The 20,888-nt window shown below is 37.3% G+C and overlaps 1 protein-coding gene across 3 annotated transcripts in view; it reads left to right on the top strand.

Moving 5' to 3' along the window:
• Positions 1-20,888, top strand: part of PPP2R5A (protein phosphatase 2 regulatory subunit B'alpha) — a 44,715-nt gene that overhangs the window by 21,976 nt on the left and 1,851 nt on the right. For 2 of the 3 annotated variants that reach the window (XM_048057654.2, XM_066993716.1), the window contains exons 3-12: positions 1,540-1,641; positions 6,600-6,692; positions 8,968-9,098; positions 9,295-9,354; positions 10,557-10,665; positions 13,057-13,110; positions 17,054-17,104; positions 18,102-18,221; positions 18,305-18,432; positions 20,616-20,717. In XM_048057654.2, the coding sequence (XP_047913611.1) occupies positions 1,540-1,641; positions 6,600-6,692; positions 8,968-9,098; positions 9,295-9,354; positions 10,557-10,665; positions 13,057-13,110; positions 17,054-17,104; positions 18,102-18,221; positions 18,305-18,432; positions 20,616-20,717 (950 nt within the window). Of the gene's footprint in view, positions 1-1,539; positions 1,642-6,599; positions 6,693-8,967; positions 9,099-9,294; positions 9,355-10,556; positions 10,666-13,056; positions 13,111-17,053; positions 17,105-18,101; positions 18,222-18,304; positions 18,433-19,721; positions 19,780-20,615; positions 20,718-20,888 lie in introns of those variants that run through there. The other variant, XR_007160905.2, reaches the window with a different exon arrangement.

Raw genomic sequence — 20,888 nt, 5'->3', positions numbered from 1 at the left:
CTCAGTAGGGGACAGATTTGTATGTTGAATATTTTTTGTGGATCTTTTCTTGCATACCTAATAAGAGTAGACATTATCAAGTAACAGAACCAAGGCTTGGTCCTTGGCTTTTAATAAAATGCAAATTCTCTCAAACTCCTGTTTTTCCCCTCCTTCCTCCAGCCAATTTTACTTGTGTCCCGTTATGTTTGCAACACCAAACAACTGCAATGCTGCTTTTGCTGTTCAGAAAACTAGGAGATCGTGCTCTAATGGCCATCCACACAGAACATCATCGCCCTTCTAGTCTAGAGCAGCAGTACCTGCAGCTTTAACGTGCCCAGCAGGTCACAGGGACGGGGCATAGAATGGAGGGCATGGGAGGAACTGAAAAGTGAGTTCATGCAGTAGCTTTAAGTCTTGTTTAATGAAGAAGCTGATTTGGCTACGCAAAGCCAGCTGGGTGACTTCAGGATCTTTTCAAGCCCTCTTGCAGGATCCTTCCAACACCTTGGAGACTCCGTGGAAGCTGTGCAGTAGCGTTTGCTGCGAACTGTCAAACAGCCTTTCTTTTGTGCTTAGCAGGGTTGGATGGTTAGCAGCTATTTGAAACAGGCTTGATCGAAGAGGCTAATGTGCTTGAAAGTTAATTGGAAAAATTGGGTTAAACGTGTTCCTGAGAGAACAGTAGAAAATGCAGAAATGAAGTTAACTTCATGTTCTCTATTGTTCGTGTTAAAGAGATTTAAAATCCAGTGTGTTGCATCTGGCAGATGACATGACATTTATTTTTCTTTTGACATGTGAAAGATGGGTCTGCTATCCAGACTTGCATATACTTGAAAAATCCCCTTTAAATTCACTCTTTTGAAATTGATTTGATATGACTATTTTGCTACTGAATTACTTTGATTACCATTTTTCTGTGTGTTTTTTTTTTCTCCTAAGCTACTCTGTGGTTAGATCAAAAGGTTACAATTGTTACGTAAGTTTGACTTCCCCAAACCTTGAAATATCTTGAAATGACGGAAGATGAAAAACTGTAAACAGTTCTTCATCTCTTTCTTACAAGTAAAGAACACCTTGAAATGAAGTTAAGTGAAGAACTCTAAAATTAGACATATTTTGGGATTGTCTGTCTTACATGTGAAGAGATCTGTTTAAATCACAATTGGTTAGTCATGCTGTATTTGATGGCTTATATAAAACTTCAGCTCTTGATGTCATATAGTTTAAAAAAAAAGTTTTATTAAGGAGGAAACAAAATGTTCTTTTAACTTTAATGGCTCTGGAGAAAAACATTAGATATGACAATATCTAACTGCAAATCTGTGAAACAATGAAGCCAAAAATTAATTTATTGTTATTTTCATTAGCCTGCTTCATGCTTTTCTCTATTTGAAGTCAGGGCTTTTAAAAAATGTAAAGAAAAAGATTTATTTTTTTTTTTATTAGCTGGTGTCATTTCATGTACTTCTAGGATAAAAGCAATACCTTGCTCAGTGTGCTCTGTGGAAGAATAAAAAGTAATACAATTAAACTTCTTTTTTTTTGTTACAGATTAGTTCTAATATTTTCAGAACACTTCCACCTAGCGATAACCCAGATTTTGATCCAGAAGAAGATGAGCCAACTCTTGAAGCCTCATGGCCCCACATACAGGTGTGTGATTCCTTTATTTTCAAATCATCTTGTAAGGCAAGAACCGGGAATGCATACTTGAGTAGTTTTTTGCCTTTGATATGAACTTCAGAATTGATCTTTACGAGTATAAGTAAGTTTCTGTGCTCATAAGGGAAAAAAGTGGTTGTTTTTCTTGCATGTATAAATATGGCAGAATGTAAGCGTTCCAAATTGCTTAAATGCTCTTTTGTTTTGTTTTGTTTTTGTTTTAAATAGAGCGATTGCGTTGTTGAAGTGTGGTGTGTGTATATATGTCTTAAAATCGTGTGGGTATTTTAGGTAATTATGTTCTTTATTTAAGAGATTGTTTTCTGTACTTGAGCAATTTTTGTATGATTTCAATGAAATATAAGCAGATGTTAGCAATTCAGTTTCTTGTGACAATAACAAAAATGGAGCAATAGCCTTTATTTGTCTTTTGAGCAAGAAATAGATATCTCCTCATTCTTCCCACCCTCTTCCCTCCCTCTGTGCAAAAACTTTACAATATAGGCGTTGTTGTTTGGTAACAGTTGGTTAGTTATTCTATTGTTGCGCTCCTGTACCAATCTCGTGATTTTTATAGCGTTGCTGTATCAATCACGTGATTGACTTGCACTACTGATGAATTTTTCTCAATAAACTGTTAAAAGTTGAGCAATCCTAAGTCACTTGTAATCATCCAAGTTCATATCTCATTGCTGAATTTGTAAAAGTAGTATCTGTTAAATAAAATTTATCGTGCAGCAACTCCTAATAGTGGGTAGAAGAGTAATAGGTGCTGCATATCTGTATACCATCTGCTCCCCTCTCTCAGGGGAGTTGGGATGCTACTCTGTCCTCATAATACCACATGGACATATATGTCCCTGTGTATCAATGATATAATATAATCAAGAAATGCTGTTATTAAAGCCTGGACTTCTAATACTGGATATTTACACTTCCATGTTCAGGATAGTATTTCAGACTTAAACCAAGTAAGAAACAAGATATCACAAAAAATAGCTGTGCAGGCTAAAGGCTGTGATAATAATTAGCTCATGGATGTCTGAGTCTAATTTGTAGGAGAAATGGCTATGCCTCAAATAATGGCGAGGCTTGATTGGGCAGGGGGAGGTCTGCATAAGGGCTATGCAAATGTCTCTTATGGTCGGTAGAGGCATCATCATCTGACTTCAAGATGCCTGTCTCTCAGGAGTAAAACTTGTAAATGTTTTCTCAGTTCACTTTAGGACATAAGTAAACTATAGTTCTTTTTATAGAAAAACGCTTGTGGTTTCTGTGACCGCTTCACTTTGTGCTTTATGCTTGTCTAAGAGAAATTGAAAGAGTATTATGTGTTATTATTTGAAATTTTATTTTCAGTGTTTGTCTTTTTCTAAATGAGTTTTGGCCGGGCTGCCTGATTATTGATCGTGGATTTCCTTCTCCTGTGTCAGTTATTCATCCTGTCCTTGGAATAGATTTGCTCACTGCAGCACAGTGACAACAGTTTGTGTTTTCCTGTCCTTTCTTTTACATTTCGTGTGCCCACAACTGGATGGTAGAGTGCAAAATTCTGATCTGTCACATAGCCAATTTTCTGGGAGGGGGAAGAAGAACAAATCTGAATCTCTACTGTTCTTTGTTCTGTTGAATGTGTTGACGCTTCTCTATACTATAACATTGTATATAATGGCTTAGTAACTTACCAGCAGCATGCATAGCCGCTACAAAAGACTGTAGACCTACATTGAAAGTGGTGTGACATGAAAGACATAGCTTTAAAGCAATGCTCCAGACAGTTGTAGCAACTAAACTAGGGTGCAGAGGCTGGCGTTAGTCACCCTGTGTTTCTATTTAGGGACCTGTGGATGGTAGAGTTGTTAGCTTAAAGCAATAATATTCTAGTGGTCCCTGAAAGAAGGAACATGGAATCACCAAAATGTAAAAGGAATTATTTGCTCTTTTATCCAAGCAGACCAGTTTTTGAGAACTGGAACTACCAAAGCCAACAGTTTTCCCATGATTTAGTAGTATTTCTAACGGTAACCCTTCACTTACACTCAGGAAAGTTGAGCATACCTGTCTGTTTTTTGTTTGTTTGTTTGTTTTAAAGTAGGAGCAGCCAGTGTCTGTTACAGATAGAATCCATCCTTACTCTCCTTGTTGATGCTTAGGGTTGTGCTTCTGAGTTTGCAAGCCTTAGTTTACAGGAGAGGGGTGCCTGTCCAGAAATGGCCATTACTGCTTGCTTCCTGGAACACCATGGATAAAGCTTCGTGGATTTCCCAAGGTTCCCAAGGAACTCCAGAGTTACTCGACACTTCTACCAGCTCTGCAACTCACTTTTGAGCACGGATTGAGTAGCTAGCTGTTCAGGGATTTTTGAGCCCTAAATGTTTGTTTTTCTGAAAGCTCTTCTCCTAAAACAATAGCAACAATTGAGGTTCTGCAATAGCAAGGATTATACAAAGCATTCAAACAGTGACTTTCTCTCTGTTGTAGAAATGAGACGTGCTGCTAATTATTCTCAATATCTGATGGAAAACTCTTGCATTAGTATTGATTTGTTCTACTTTGTAGACGAGGCACACCTATTCCAAAACCTTGGGTTTGGTTCTGACTGATACCCTAAAGTTAATCTTGGGCAGTTTGTACCAAGACGCTGTTAGAGCATTATGCTTTAGCCTAGTTCTTCTGCTGGATGTTTATCCCTGTTCCCATATCTATTTATGGAAAGAAGCCATAATTGTCCTCCCTGCCCCCCCTTGCTTTAGGGGAAACAAAACATACCCGTTTAGGCTTCACTCGTAAGAGGCACTGTGGCCCAACGGGATTCTAGGGGCTCCTCTGTATCCTTTCAGGTTTTAATATATTTTCTCCAGCATACATAGGACTGTGCATCTCTGTACTGTATTGTACATCAGTATCTTCCTGGAATATGCCTGGCTTTCACTTGTCGCTGACATGGCTTCATTGTGTGGCTGGATCTTTGTTATCCCATGGTTAACTAGCATTCAGGACCAGTATTCATCCCTTCTTTGCTCAGTTTAATAGTTTCTTGTTGCTTAGCAGAGCTTTTTCTTGTCTTTTTAACTGTCTTTGCAATTGCTGAATTTTGTCCTGTATCTGTCTATTATTACCTGAGGCCTTCAGAATCATCTTGTCCCTTTCTTACTGATACCCTGATATTGTTTTTTCCTTTTTTTCCCCCCCCCTGGCGATAGCTTCCAATATTGCATGCAGCATCACCCCAGCAGTTATCATATGAATATTATTTGTTGTAGTCACTTAAAGAAATGTTTAATATATGAAATAATGTGAATATTTAATTAAATTTAATTCCAAAATTAAATCCTATAAAACTGTTAATGACTTTCCTCCAGTCATATGCTTCCCATTTCAATACAAACCACTAAAAATTTATCTAATTTCTAGCTTGAAAAAGATCAGTAGCCATGGTCAATCTCTAAGGCAGAAGATGGAGTGTGGAAATACGTATGATTACACTATTGGATTGGCTATTACCAGACTTCTAAAAATTTGTCCTCCATTGTTCTGCAACTGTTATTGTCTGCTGTGTTTATGCACAAGAAGACAAATTAAGGCTGTACAGGGAAGCTTGGATTTTATACAATTCTGTTTATATGACATTTGTGTATGTTTAGACTGTTGATTTGAAAAGCTATTGTTATGGTCTCTGTCAGAGGGGAGGAAAGAGTGAAGGGGAACTTGTGGTTTTGAGCTTCTGCTCTGCAGATACAGCATGCCCCACTTGAGGCTATGCGTAATAACTGCGATCTCAAATGTTCTAGATAAAAGTACTTATTGCTGAGCGCGTTTCTCAAGTGAACTTTGTAATTATGCGTTACTCAGATGTTGGCTCTTGGGGTTTTTGATAGGTACTTGTAGTGGTAATCGCTGAAATACGTGCCCGTGTGTATATGACCTCAGTGTGGGTTTTATTCAGAAGTCCAGTCAGTGATGTCTGCATGTATCTAAACTGCATTTTAGTATTACTGCTAATTGTTTAACTATCGTGGAGCTAAGACTAGGCATTGAGACCGTAAGAGGCCCTGAATGTACCTAAACTGAAGACATTTTTCCTCTCAATTCTGTCTTAAGAGACGCCTGATGTGTATTTTATAAATTGGGAGAGTTGCGTGCATCCTCCCCCACCTGCCATTGTTATGGAAACAGTAATTTGTCTTGGACTTCTGATGAATCCAAAAATACGGGACTTGTGCTCTGGCTTCTTCATGCCTTTCTCTGCTACCTCAGGCCCTCGCTGTCTCTATCTCCTGTCTGTCTTTCCATCTGTGGGCCTTGCAGGATCATAGCGAATGGGGACTTGAACTCAATAGAAATAAGTACTACAAAATATAAAGGATATTGAAGGTAAATCTGCAGAAGGTCCTTTTGTTTGAATTGAATGCCCAGGATATAGAAATGTAACGCTAAGCCCAACTGTTAAGCTTCTACGTATTCATTCAGCTTTTTAATGACCTTTCATTTTTGGAGCTTGCAGCTGAAACCTGGCTTCAGAAGCACTTAGCAAACGTTTCTTTAATCTGTTTTTACAGAATTACATAATGTTAGAGCACTTAACTTTACCCTCAGTGTTGATAAGTGTTGGATAACTTATTTCTACATAATATGTTCTTAATATAGTAGGAAGTGTGAATTTGAGTAATACTTAGATCTTTCACTTGATTTTTGTGTTACAGTGATATCTTCAGTAAATTATTTATTAAGCTTTCTCTCTTCTGAGAGTTAAAATGTTCTTGATACTTACAGTAATTCTTACAGTAAATTCCACTAGAGGCCATGATTAAGCAGTGATGTGTTAGACCTCAGTTTCCTTTTTATACCTTTTATGTATGCAAATAGTCCCACTGACTTGGGTGGGGTATAAAATCTGTATTATGGTGTGCTTATTAACTTGTTCAAAATTTTCATTTTAATGTTTGTAGTTGGTGTATGAATTTTTCCTAAGATTTTTGGAGAGCCCGGATTTTCAGCCTAGCATTGCAAAGAGATACATTGACCAGAGATTTGTACAGCAGGTGAGTAGAGAGGTTTCCTATCTTAGATTCAAAGATCTCCTCTCAGATTTAACTTACCTGCTGATTGTACACTAAGGAGATAGTAAAGCTTCTGTTTTGATACTGGGTTAAACCTTAGTTGTTCCAACAATGATTTCTGCCAAACACTAAATGAACAGCACTTCATATCGCACAGGCTATATGTAATTAGAAACTTCAGGAACACTGTTTTCAGGTGGTATCCTCAGTGCTTTGCAATACAAGATTTTTGTATTTTGTATTTTGTGAATACGAGTTGTGCTTGTAATGATTTGTAATTTATTTCCAGTCAAATCAACAGTGGGCCAATTAAACTGTTTTAGTGCTTTGTAGTGCCTTTTTGTTTGTTTTTTTCATAGAGGTTTATACTGGGAAAACTTAGAGCAGAATTGTTTTTCCTGTGAATAACTAACTTACTGTATATGAAATGTGTTCCAGCACCTGTTGTTACTGAATAGTGTCATTCTCATACTATCATGTGTTAAACATGGAGGGAAAATCAAGTAAGAATATACATAGGAAAAACATGGAAAATTGTTTCACCACGCAAAGTAACTATGAGCAAGAAAGTTAAGTGAGACAGTAAATATAACTCGTCAAGGCTGTATGATACAGTAACAATTTTTGTCCCATATTACGTCAGTGGGGATTTTTACCATGTCAAAATACTCATTTTTTCAAGGAAAAGCTTGAGTGCTGGCAAGCCATCAGAGTACAGCAATGAAGAATAACAACATAGATGGACACTTCCCCTTCTCACCTTCAGTGACTGTTTATATTTCCGCTTGTTTGGTTTTACTGTTCTTGTTTATAGGTGTTCCCTTCTCTGTTTTGTTCAACTTGCACACAAAATTCAAGGCTGAAGCTGCTGCTGACCTACTGGCCGTGGAAATCCAATTTACTAATTGGACCATGGTTCTTAGGAGCCATGTTGCAGAATTTCAGTTCCTGATGTTTTCATGTGATCTTTAGAGTACAAGAAAGACAGCGTAATGCTCAGAAAGCTATATATGGGAGAAAAAGTGGGATAGCGGCCCTGAGAAATTCCTTCTAAATGTAAAAATGAAATGAGCCCGAGCAAACTTCTTGAACAGCTGTTTCCAGTGTCTGTTGCTGGTTGGTGTAGACATACCTAAGCTTGTAGACCTGGACTGAGCAGGAGGCTGTAGTGATTACTTGAGATAAGTTACTAACTTATTTAGCACAGCTAGTATTTCTAAATATGCTCTTACTTGGACAAACAGGAGGAAAAAAAACAACAATAAAGTAGTGGCCTGTAATGGGATTGGACTATCTTTTGATGTCTTCAAGAGTGTGGTCTTTTCTGTATCCTTGGAAAACCTTCCACAAGCAAAAGTGTGTGGGAAGTCTTGCTAGCTTAGCTTATTGGGACATTTAGTCTGTTTTAGAGAATCGGTTGATTTCATTACCTTATGCTTAATTCTTATGAATTTAGATTTTTGTAATGGTTTCTTATTAAATCTTGAATGTTGAAATTTCCTTGTATAGGAACAATACCAAACATGATCATCACCCAGAATCAATAAGAAGAAAATGGGGTACAGGGGGTAGAGGGGTGGGGAGGTGTTTAGATAAAAGGAGACGGGGGAACACTGTTAGATTCAGACAGAAATGAACCAACTTCTACTTGCTGTGATTTCCCACCCCCACCCCTAGCCCATTTTTAATGCATTATCATTCTGTTAAACATATGTATCCCTCTTCTTCCCCTGGGGAAATGTGCATGATTCTTATCATAGACTTGTCTTACAAAATGATTCTGCAAAGAATTATGGGTTTGCTTAACCTTGAAGACGTGAGTAGCTTATTGAAAGCAGTATTACAGGATTTTAATTAAGAAATTGTAAATATATGACACACATTTGATTCATTCTTATATCTTAAAGACCACTTACCTAAACCACTTACCTAAAATTTGATAATCTCATTCTTAAAATTTCATTTTTATTTTGATAGTGTAATTGTTGGAATAGCTTTGTTCATGTCTGTTGTATACAGGCTTTTTGATATGACTGAAACGAAGCTGCTAGGTTTGCTTTTTAAAAAAAAAAAAAAACAGCTTTATTAAAAGTCTAATTTTGAAAGTAACATTGGACATCCAAACAAAATTTTAGGTCAAACTGATTCTATTTTTTCTAATGCAAACTTGTAAGTTCAAGATAAAGCTCAAATTGGTTAGTAGCATGGCAAAATTTAAGTCTTCTAAAAGTAATAAATTTCAATTTAATTTTTAAAGTTATTGGAGCTCTTTGATAGTGAAGACCCACGAGAACGTGATTTCCTAAAGACAGTTCTTCATCGAATTTATGGAAAATTCCTTGGTTTACGAGCATTCATCAGGAAACAGATTAACAACATTTTCCTCAGGTATGCTCTGTCTGGCTGTATGTCTGTCTAGGTTGAGCAATATTTTATATTACCTTCATGGTCTGTGACTGCAGTGATTTGTTCTTGAATGAAAAGACCTGGTTTTGATCTGTCATCAGGCTTTCAAATATCTAAAATTTGTTAAAGACTTTTTTTTTTGAATCTATCTTTCAATTTTTGTCTCTTTTCATAACAGGTTTATATATGAAACAGAGCACTTCAATGGTGTTGCTGAACTTCTTGAGATATTAGGAAGGTAAGTTTGATCTGACAGAAAAAATATGAAGTGTTATTGTGGGTGTTTGCTTCAGCTTTCTTGCTTTGGAAATGGGGAAAGGGAGGAGTATAGTAATGAGTGATAAAGTGCAGTCACTGATGTAATCTAATACTGTCTTAGTTACCACGTGAATATAAAATTAGGATATCGAGTATAAATTGTTCTTTTTCAGTACAAGTTTTAAAGATGACAGGCAAAATATTTCTCAAGAGTCCTTGCTTGTGAGGAATATATCCAATAAAGGACATGTTCTTTGACTCAGACAACGAATGTTTACTTTTCACCTCACATTGAATAAAATGCTTTAATCTTCAGCAGGCTGGTTTTGTTTAAATTATATTCAGGAAAGCCTTGTAAGCGTTTTAGTTACCATTTTTGCCATTAATTCACTAATTTCATTTTTACCTCTTAAGTTCTTTGTGGTAGCATTTTACTAGTTTTCTAAAACTGTCACTGATATATTCACAGTAGAAAACTTTATAAATATTACTGCCTTACTAAAAATTCAAAGACCGTGCAAGTATCATGGAAAAAATCATAATGAAAATCAAGTGAAAGGGATACTGTTTTCTCAAATTAATCTAAAATCTAGAGGAAAAAAAAAACACACACACACCAAAAAAAACAACCTCCTGAAGGACTGCTGTTCTACAACTGACTCTTAATAGAAGATTGAGTTAGTGACAACTTTTTAACTTCATTTTTGTATAGAAAAGTTGTTCAACAATCTCAGAATAAGTGTCCAAACTGCAATGTTAAAATAGCATAAAAATTATATACCGTCTATTTTTTTCTCCTGCAAGGCAAGTTGTCTTAAGTGATTCTGTGCAAAATGAATCAGCTTCCTGATGTGTGTAAGCTTTACCATTAAACAGCAAGACTTACTGTAGATTATTTTGTCCAATGGAGGTCATGATAAAAATACTTCAGCCTCATCTGAAGAGTATTATTGGACGTCTACTGTGGTTCTCTTGTGTTCCTACCAAGAGGCCAGACTTGCATGATGCCAACACTTCAGAGATTGTGCATATGTAAAGTTAATTTATGGCTTCATAATTATCAGGTTTAATTTACAGGAATTCTCGATTTATTGATAAGAAAAAAATGTGTTGTTTTTGGTGGTGGTGATGGTGGTGCCTTTTTTTAAAATAAAAATAAATCCTACTTCTTCATGTTTTCAGTATTATCAATGGTTTTGCACTGCCACTGAAAGCAGAACACAAACAGTTCCTTATGAAAGTTCTGATTCCCATGCATACTGCAAAGGGATTAGCTTTGTTTCATGCACAGGTAAGCTTTTACCTATTTTTAAGAGTTGTGGTTTTCTCTGTATTTGCATTTGAAACTAATGAAAATTGAAAGCAGTATGTGTTATAATGTCAATATTCAGAGGTATTTGCAAATGCAATCTCGGATACCTATTTATTTTTAAGATCTTACATATCTTGTCTAAATGTTAATTTTTAATGTTATGCTAAATATCTCAAAACGATAGAATGTAACAGCAATTCGAAGTTACATCAACTGAAGTTTTTGTGGTTTGCTACTCAGTCACACTTTAATCCCAGGACCTTGTTCCATTGCTACTTTGTGTATGTAACTTACACGCTGTGTATAAAGGAACCTTGAGTATGGCCAGGTGCTTATTTCAGAAGTGCTTTTTTATTTCTAAAATTCCAGTGACGGAAGGGAGGGGAAGGGTGTTGGATATAAATGGCAGAAATGCTTAATAGCTCTCCAGATCAGCCAGAAATTATGTAGATCCATGACATGCTGTCAAAATGTTGCAGTTATTCATTTGACTTCCATTCTTATACTTAGCACAGACGTTCATCATCTTATTGAAGGAATAATGTATATGCTTTCCAGACATATGGCACTTGAGTATTGAATATATCTGATGAAAACTCACAAGTAATTCTGCTGTAGCTAATTAAAAATTTGCTTTGTTAACTTAGTCAGCTTGCTAATATAGCTCCTTTATAGACAAAAGATACAAGGAAATGAGTTTCTAATGAAGTGAAATCATTATGACTATATAGCCTACAAACAGGATCAAGACAAGAGCTCAGTTAAAACTTTATATGAGAGTTAGGAACTAATTTAATTAAATCACTTGTCTTTGTGATTTATTACTGTGCGATAGGCTGCTCCATGGAATGAGTCAGTGATATGAAAGGGACCCGTCATATGCCAAAGGTATTCTCATTGATAGATAGTACAGAAAAAAGGCTATAGCTTGCTGTACTATGATTAATCTGGGCCATTGGTACCTGGAAGGGTCCTATAAACTCGGCTGTACTGGGTGCTTTAAAGTAGCATTTGGTTTGCTGGCCAGGCTATTCACCTATCCCTTGATAAACCACCAGTGCCATGTACCAAATAGCACTTGGAAACGAAGGAGCATTTTTGTCACTGTATATTTCTGGCTTTGTGTTATCCGGAAACCAGCACTGAGCTTACTTCACAGTCAGGAGTGGCCCATTGCTTTGTTGCTACAGCACAATTTAGCCTGCTCTTAAAGTCTTAAAGCTGGCTTAAGATTGAGCCTTTGTGTCTTTGAACAATAGATATATTGCACAGGAACACTTTAATGGGATTTTGAGATTCATATGTGCTGTGTTATTTTTTGGGTCCACGCATACACATCCTTATCCTGAGGGTAGGAGCGGTAAGTTAGGCTTGTTGTAATTACAGCATTGTAATTACCTCTTTTGGGATAACAGATTGAAAAAAAATGGAGAGGTAATGCTTGATTTCAGACATGTTAAGTATGGAAATATGTATGCAATACCCATAAATAATTTTGTCTCTGATTTATGTTGCGAGATGAAACATACTGTGATTTCCCCATTTCAGTCGTAATGGAATCTAGGGTTTTAACTGCTTCAGCAATAGCATTAGCATATGGTTCTGTGCATGGCAGAGCTGTGCTTGTTTTGTTACTTAACTGTGTGCTAAGTAACTAAACAATAGGTAAATGTAAGTAATTATGTAACATACAATATCACACTTTGGCCTGGGCAGAAATCACTGAGGGCCAAGAGAGCATGCTTGTGACTTAGTCTCCTTATGCTTCCCGCACTGCGTGCACTCTTCCACCAGTGTCTGTTACTGGCCACTGCTGGGGACAGGATCCTCAGCTGGATCTGAGCTCTTGTGATAGGCAACCGTCCTTTCACATGTAATCTTACTGCTGAATTTTGACATCTATTATTTGAGTAATGTGTGTTCAGTCAAAGTTGTTTTAAAGCTTTTCTTTTGAATGAAAGTATCAACTTTGTCCCCCAAAATAGATGTTTGAAAATCCTACCTTATTCACAGTGTAATGTTAATACAGGAACTGAAGGTGAGGAAAACCTGTCTAGATAATGGATCTGAGTTAAGGAAGTACTGTCAAGTTTTAAAGTGATTGTCTTCTAGGATGATAAAATTGAAGATTTTTGGTATGCAGGAAGTTTTTTTGTAAGATACAGCTAGCTTGTATATCTTGCTGTTTTAATTGCTATTTTGTTTAGTTTGGAAGAACTTTAAATGGCTGTTCTAGGGTGTTTGGGTTGGGGTTTTTTGTACCTTCTTCCTCATCTGAAGTGCTTCCATTATAAGTCGGGATATTTAGTTTTGCTGCAATGTCTAAACAGTGTCTGTTTAAACTAAATAATCATATGAATTACATTCTAGCTCGCCTATTGTGTTGTACAGTTCCTGGAAAAAGATACAACTTTAACAGAGCCTGTAAGTGTTTTTTCAGTTGAATATTTTTCTATTTTTAATTTCAATGTATTATTTCACTGCAGCTCATTGGAACTGCACAGCAGTGTTATCTGTGATATCTTGATTAATGATCCGTAGGCAGTTTGGGGGAAAGAAAAATAATAGTTAAATCTAGGACAATTGTTAAGAAAGTCCTGGGTTTGAAAGTGCAGTTCTCTCTTAGTCCATCTCCAAGATGGAGCACAAATTTAAATAAAAATTTGAACCACTGAGATCATGCGAATTACCTTATATAAGATCTTATGTAACAACTGTACTCCCTCCTGGTAACAACTAAAATTTCAATGTTTTTGGTGCTGATGGCTTGTGCCTAGCATAAATTTGAAAATTTTCAGGGAAAACACAGTCAGAAAATAAAAGTGAGAAAGAGTAACAGCACTTTATTTAGACAGAAAGGCCCTGACATTCCCAATGTGATGTTTCTGTTCTGTCCTCTCAGTTACTGGGGTGCCTCTTGACAGTTATAGTACAGGTGCTTCAGGCATCAGAGGCTTTTGCCAGGCTGAATCTCCCATGCCATGCATCGGCAGCTCAGCCAGAAAGGGGATTGCAGTGCTTTGTGCAAGTAGTTTGGCAATGCCCATAAAGAAGAATGCAGGCAGGGCAGCACAGCAGCTCATGGGGAAACAGACTAGTATCAGACCAGCTCAAAGAGAAACTGTTAGTTTGACAATCTGATGTCACTCCGTTAGGGATATGTTGGAATTTAAACACTTCATCACTTTCTGTGACAGAAAAGTGAAGAGCTTTTGTGATTTGTTTTTTCTTAAACAATGTTAATCTTCACCAACTTTTCAGTGGAAGCTTGTTTTCTGCAGGGTCGCTTAGTGTTGGTGTTCCTCATCAGAAAAGAAGTTATTTTGTAGGTGGTGGAAGTAGGCCTGACCATCTATAAATTTGTCCTGTCTGCTTGAAGAGCCTTTCTCCCCACTGCAATGCAGCGTTGCCAGCTTAACTGGTCAATAAGCCGATTTTGTTGGATAGGGTGAGGAGAAAGGAATTGTGTAAGCTCAGTTCCTTAAGCCAAAGGATAAAACAATCCAGGTACTTCTGCAGTTAAAGTTGACATATGAGCAGCAAGCATATAACATTACATAAAAACCTGCAAGGCTGAATGAAGTGACAACATGGCAAAGTCCTGATGTGAATTTACAGAACTGTGATACAAGCTCCAAGCCCAAACTCTGCAGGGGGAAGGCAGGTCTTACTGACGTAGGAGTGCCACAGTACAACTCTGAGACTTCACCTGGGTCATAGCTTACAATTCTGGTCACCTCTTCAACAGTAAAGATGAATTCGGAATGGAGAAGACATGAGACCTGTGCTTGCCTTGGTCATTAATTTGAACATTTATAAAACCTGTTTTGCTATAAGAGGAGTAAAAGTTAGTATATGATAGTAAGTCAAGCTTTAAGAAACTTTCTGAAATGCTTGAAATATAAGTGTTGAAATTTGATGGGGCAACTGGTGAAATAGCATTGTATTTTTTTATTTGGCTTCAGGTCAAGTAGTATTTTAAGCACTCCATCAGAAGGCTATCTTCATGAGTACCTCACAGTTATTTTTCTGGCAGGAATTGTCACTCAGGCTCAATTTAGAGGACATTCAGTCCGAGCTCTTCTAACTATGGTAGTCTGCCTTAGGTCAGTCCTGATGTTTGCAGAACTGACAAGAGGAGCTCATTACCTAACCCTGCTAAGTGCCATAGCCTTTACATCGAAGAGATTTCATATCATGAGAATCAGGCTAAACGTGCAGCCCTGGTGCATAAGCTGTCTAGCAGGTGTCTGCTGCTGTAAGTCAACTTTATAGGAATTTTGTAGCCCAGGGAACAATATTAATCGTGTGCATTGTGTAGTAAGAGCAGTAAGATTTCAGATCTGCATTCATGTATTTCTTGGAATAAAATCTTTGAACTTAAATGTGCAGGTATCAGCTTTTTTAATGTGAAAGCATGGTCAAGCTGGAAACTGATCCTTCCTCTAAAGAGCAAGGATTAGGTATGTTGTTGAGGTCTGCACTTCTATGCTAAGAACATGTTATTTCTTTGTCAAGTTCAGTTGAGAATGTGAGTCTATGTAGTGAAGCACATTTGGCACTCATTACCGAGTGCTGGAAACTGGGCTGTTGTAGCTAACCCAGTTTTGTGCTTCCAAGACCAGGAAATTCGTGCTCCAGTTAAGAGGTGTATGGTAGGTTCTCACAGCTTTCCTTTGGCAAATGCAGCCATCTGACATTTTTTGGCTTTCTTGCATTGTTTTGGGGAGCAGGGAAGGTGTTGACAGAATGAGCTATTGCACCTGTAAATGTTCCGATTTGTTCTTCAAAAATACAAAATCTCAGTAGTGTGTAACAGCCATTCAGTTACGAGCTAATTAACGACAACAAAAAGTGGCCCTAGACTTAAAGTGTATTTAAATTGTGAATCTAGACAAACAAGCGTAATTAATTTATGCCAGCCTGACTCCTTGAGGGAGGGGAAGCAGGTGATGAGAGGACTGCCAGATCGGGTCATTTAGGGAAATGGAGCTCAGAGTTTACCCTCCCCACTTCACCGTGCCGTGTTCGTGGAGCCGGCAGCGAGGAGGCCAGGTCAGCAGCAGAGGAGCGGGGCAGGGAGCGAGCTCTGCCTTTGTGGCCAGGCTGCAAAATGGCCCCATCCGGGCCACCCCAGGCCGCCCACTCCTCCATCAGGTATCGGATGGTGGCGTTGGGAGTTCGGTTGGCTGGGGCACATTGCCAGCTAGGTGCAACTGCAGGGCTGAGGCTCTGTAAGGGATCTGCTCTTCTTCCCATGTAACTTGCTGCTTTTCTGGATTTGAGCATAAGTTTGTGAGCTGCCTGGGGTTTCCTCACGTGCTGGGTTTCATCTGAAGTGACACTCAGTTTTGTAGAAGCAGAATGTTTGTGTATCCTAGGATCAAAACTGGTGAGCACTTAAAATCCTATTATTGTCAGAAAGTCACTTTTGAAAGTACACATCGTTGTGAACAAAAAAGCCAGCTGGGAAGGTTAAAAGAAGAAAAAATCAACATGGGAAAAATCAAATACGGAAAGTATTTGTGTAGTTGAGTAAGCTTTATGGTTGGGTATGATCCGTTAACTGCTGTTATATCATAAAAGCAGAGGTCCTTTGCTCAGAATGAAAGTTTATAGTGCTTGGAGAATGTTTCTGCTTCCAAAACATGCAGTTATGGCTTTTTTTAGCCAGCATTAATTTTGTAATTTAGATGCCGTGTCAGATGTTTGTTTCTAGGAAACGGGCCTCCAGTCTTTTTGTTTGTTGTTGTTTCCCTGTTTCCCTCCTCCTCCACCTTGCCCCTCTTAGGAGCTGTGCTTTCTAATTCAGTTTCCTGAAGGGTTTTTTCTAGTCTTACATGTGATAGTTTCCAGTGTAGATACTGGAAACTATTTTCTCTGTAAGTTCATATCATTTCGAGTTTCCAGTCTGTCACACTTCAAATTAAAGAAGAAAAAAGGACGTGGTAGAGGACAGGGCTCCTCTGTATAACCCTGTTTGTGCAGTCAGTGTACGCTGCTTGCTCTTGGGCTTCAAAACCAAGACAGGTGCTCCCCAACACACAGATTAGGAGAAAAATATGCTGGGCTGTCTAGCTACAGGAGATTTAACTTCATTTTGTGATGCTTTGATGTTATCAACATGATATCAATTAATGTGAGGTGGGAGTGGAGTGGGAATGGATAATCAAAGACTTTTGATAAGGTTTATATTATTCTGATAACCAAAACAAGATAAATGTTTAAATACGGCAACAAAGTTTTTATTGAACCTCTGGATAGGGAAAAGCAAATTCATATTTTATTTAGTTGTTTATTTTTAAATTATATAAAATATGTAATAGAAGCTTGTTCTGGTTTTAACTTGTTTGTATTTTTCATATAGGTAATCAGAGGACTGCTCAAATTTTGGCCAAAAACTTGCAGTCAGAAAGAGGTTGGTTTTGTCTTGTACAAGTTTCTTGTCTGCTGTTATGTAAAACATCGCATGTCAGGTTCATACATCTTACCTCTGCTGTGCTTTTCAAGAGAACTTGCTGAAAACGTGCAGTTCTTGAAACTGAAGAGTGCTCACCTTTGCCGGGCAGCTCTGCCATTTTTTAATGTCAGTTCTTACTATTGTGCTACTATGTTAAAAACTATGTTAAAAGTTACATTCTAATTGAGATACTGTATAGAGAAACAGATTTTCTGGGTGAGAAGTGTTTTACTAGTTACACTAGTAGGTTGGGGGTTGTCATCTGCAACATGACCCAGACATAGACTTCTACTCGGTATCTCAGTTGCTGATAAAGTATGCGTATGTTCTTTCTCCATAGCATGAAAATAAGTTTAAATGGTCTTGGGAAATTTATTTTTTTTCTGGTTGTCTGTCTTCTATGTAATTAAAATGAGTACACTCAGGAGTATGACTCATGGCACCAGATCTCCCCCCGATAGCTCTTGACAAGTGGGGTTCTTTAACTCTGTTGTCCCTGTTTGAGTGGTATTGAATTTTTTTATGCCACCTACCTAGTGTTCTGCAAGTTGTAATTTAAATCAGATATTAACTATTTACTACTACAGAAGCTACTCTGGAGATCTCAAGTAAAGGTAACCTCTGCAGCAATTTGTGAAGAAATAAAATGTTCTAGCATCTTTTTAACTGTGAAGAAAAATATTCTGCAAAAGCAGCTCTGTTAAGTGTTTAGAGCAATTACACAAAAGAACAATTCCACAACGGGAGCTGTAACCAGGTAGCTGAACCTGATGATTGACTTCTTTCACACTGAAAATAAATAAATAAATAAATAAATGGATGTCTAACACAATTGCAATTACGTACATTGTTCTTTGCAGGATTCATGACTAATGTCTGAGCTGCATTTTGTTTGTTTACACTGGTGATGTAAAACATTCTCATACTTTTTGATGTATTTCGTTTATACCAACAGGTGATGTTTTTAGGTGAAATTGAAGAAATCTTAGACGTAATAGAACCGACACAATTCAAAAAAATAGAAGAGCCTTTATTTAAGCAAATATCCAAGTGTGTGTCAAGTTCACATTTTCAGGTAAAAAAAGAAAAAAACATCAAAAATAACTTGTAGTAATTTATTTTGTGGGTTTTTTTTGACCCCTAAACTTTCTATTTCAGGTTGCAGAAAGAGCTTTGTACTTCTGGAATAATGAATATATTCTTAGTCTGATTGAGGAGAACATTGATAAAATTCTACCAATTATGTTTGGCAGTTTATACAAGATCTCCAAAGAACACTGGAATCCGTATGTAATGTTTATCGATCTATAGTACCATAAATAATTTTTTTTATTCTACTCTTTCGAGTTTAGATCTTAAGCTTGTAAACATGTCTTCATTTTGACTTAAATCAGATGAAATCAATGAGATTATGGGTGCTAAAATGGATGCCCTTTTCAGCAATATTACCCTTTCACTGTTCTGCATTGTTATGATGCAGAATTGGAATTTACTGAAAACACAGGAGGCAACTGGATGGTGGTCTTGATATTCTAATTACACTTGATCTTATGTGTTGGCTGAAAAGCAAATTAATATTACTTAGACTAAAACAACGTCTCAAGTGATGCTTCTGCTACAGTTGTGCTTTGATGTCCTTTACTACTTCAGATAAATTCTGTCAGTGACTGTGTAAGTAATTTTCGCTGCCTGCCAAGACAAGAAGGCGAAAAGATCCTATCATACAAAAGCAGTGCCTGCCACTGTAAAGGATGGTAGCAATAAGAACGAGTTACTGCTTCGTTTTGTATTTAATTCCACAAGTTGTTAGTATTTCTATTTCCTGTTTAAAAGAAACAGTAATGACACTGAAATACTAAAATGCAAAGTTTGGCTGTGTCCAGCAACCTAAACTGAGCTGTAAGTCAAATCTGCAGAATGTAAAGTTCGTACAGGCAAAAGGCAAGGTAGGCAGGAGCCTTCTGCAACTTTGAAGCAAATCAGATACCTTATTTAAGTTCTCAGAGACTCTGAAATTATTCTGAATTTATCTAGATGGCGTGTCTGGTTGCAAACATACCAGCTGAGACTGAATATAAATTTTGGAGAACTAATTATTGGAGCACTAATAATACTTCAGGTCTCAACAAATCTGAAGAACGTTCTTTCCCTAGCCATGGCCAGAAGTTGCCCTTTACTTAAGGAAGGACATGAAAGACACAGGATAACTGTATCCCTTGAGGACCAGGAAGTTTGGGGGTAGAAAGTATAACTCTTTTAATTGGTTTCAGAGTGTAAAGAAACATACTTTTATCTAGCATCTGTCCACCATGGCCTTAACTCTACTCACTTAAAACCAAGCTTTTCCTCTCAGAAAACCAATAACCTAAATAAGCTTTTGTCTTTAAACCACGTGAATGCCAATGTTCAAAAAAGTGTGTAGACAGACTAAATGTATTGTGCATTTTGAATGAGAGTAAAGCCTCTGATGAATAGTAGAGAGACTTCCTAGTGCCACAATGGACAGAGTATACTGAAAAGGCAAACCTGGTCCTTTGGTTACTTCCTTAGATTTTTCTTTCACTCGTTTTTCAAGGTGATGACCGCATGGCACCCCTGCTCTACAGCCTTACAATCAATACTGCTGTGTGAAGGTGAACTGCTAGGGAGGGGAAAGAGGGGGAAGACAGCTTACATGCTTTTTTGCTAAGTGATAAGTTTGAAGATAGGCACCTTTTTAATGTTTAATTTCATTGCAATTTCTACATTGCTGTGCGTAATTATTAAGAGTAGGCTTAAAGGAGATGAACATTACACTTACCTAAGATAAATTATTGAAATAATAATACCTTCACAAAAAGAGTCAGAAGAAAGAATGATAACTAAAGTGGAAATACTGACAGCCACATAAGACACAGCCAGTATTGTTCTAGCTGTTCAGTTTCTTGAAGATGCCATGGTATCTGAAACAACCATTTGATCTTCTTATGACACTTCTGTGCAGCAGAACTGTCTGCTGCCCTTAAGTGTTCTGGCAGAGCTTCTAGCTGCTGTATTAGACTGTGCAGCTGTGATTCCTCCACTGCATTCTTTTGCCCAAACTTAAACTTGTTAGGCAGGAGTTTTATTTTTCTAGACTCTCATGTTTTATTACTTAAGTATTGCAAAATTGTTGTTAGAATTCAGCTTGTTAAACACATAACATAACTGAATGGCTTTATAGTACAGCCACTGTACCGATAATTATAGCCTGTATGATTATAAGAGTTGGAAATTTAAAGTTAAATAGCCCTTTCAAAAAGAAGAGTTTGGATATGCATTTTGTTAATTTACAGAGGAAATTATAGTAGATTTTTGTTTCAAAAACTGATTAACCTTACAGTAGTGTCTTAAATACAAAGTTCAGAGTCCAAAAAGGAAATTGAATACTATTTTACTGAAGTTTATTTTGCGTCGAGTAATTCTAATGGTTGTACTTCTTCCATTCCAGAACTATTGTGGCACTGGTATATAACGTGCTGAAAACCCTGATGGAAATGAACGGCAAGCTTTTTGATGATCTTACAAACTCATACAAAGCAGAAAGGCAAAGGTACTGATTATTTCGTCCAAATGTGTGTTATGAATACGTACCTAACATGTACCAGCTGACAAGCAGAACTTAACGGTGGTGGCTGAGGGGTGCTGTAGTGGAAGCGCTGGCTGAATGTTTGCTCCTGGCTGCAGGCTGTCACTTGAGTAAGAGGCACCCATCGTGCAGGTG

This window comes from Anser cygnoides, chromosome 3 (genome assembly GCF_040182565.1).
Source record: "Anser cygnoides isolate HZ-2024a breed goose chromosome 3, Taihu_goose_T2T_genome, whole genome shotgun sequence".
Classification (NCBI taxonomy): Eukaryota; Metazoa; Chordata; class Aves; order Anseriformes; family Anatidae; genus Anser; species Anser cygnoides.
The sequence above is the reverse complement of the archived record's forward strand: the minus strand, read 5'-3'. Positions and strand labels throughout refer to the sequence as shown.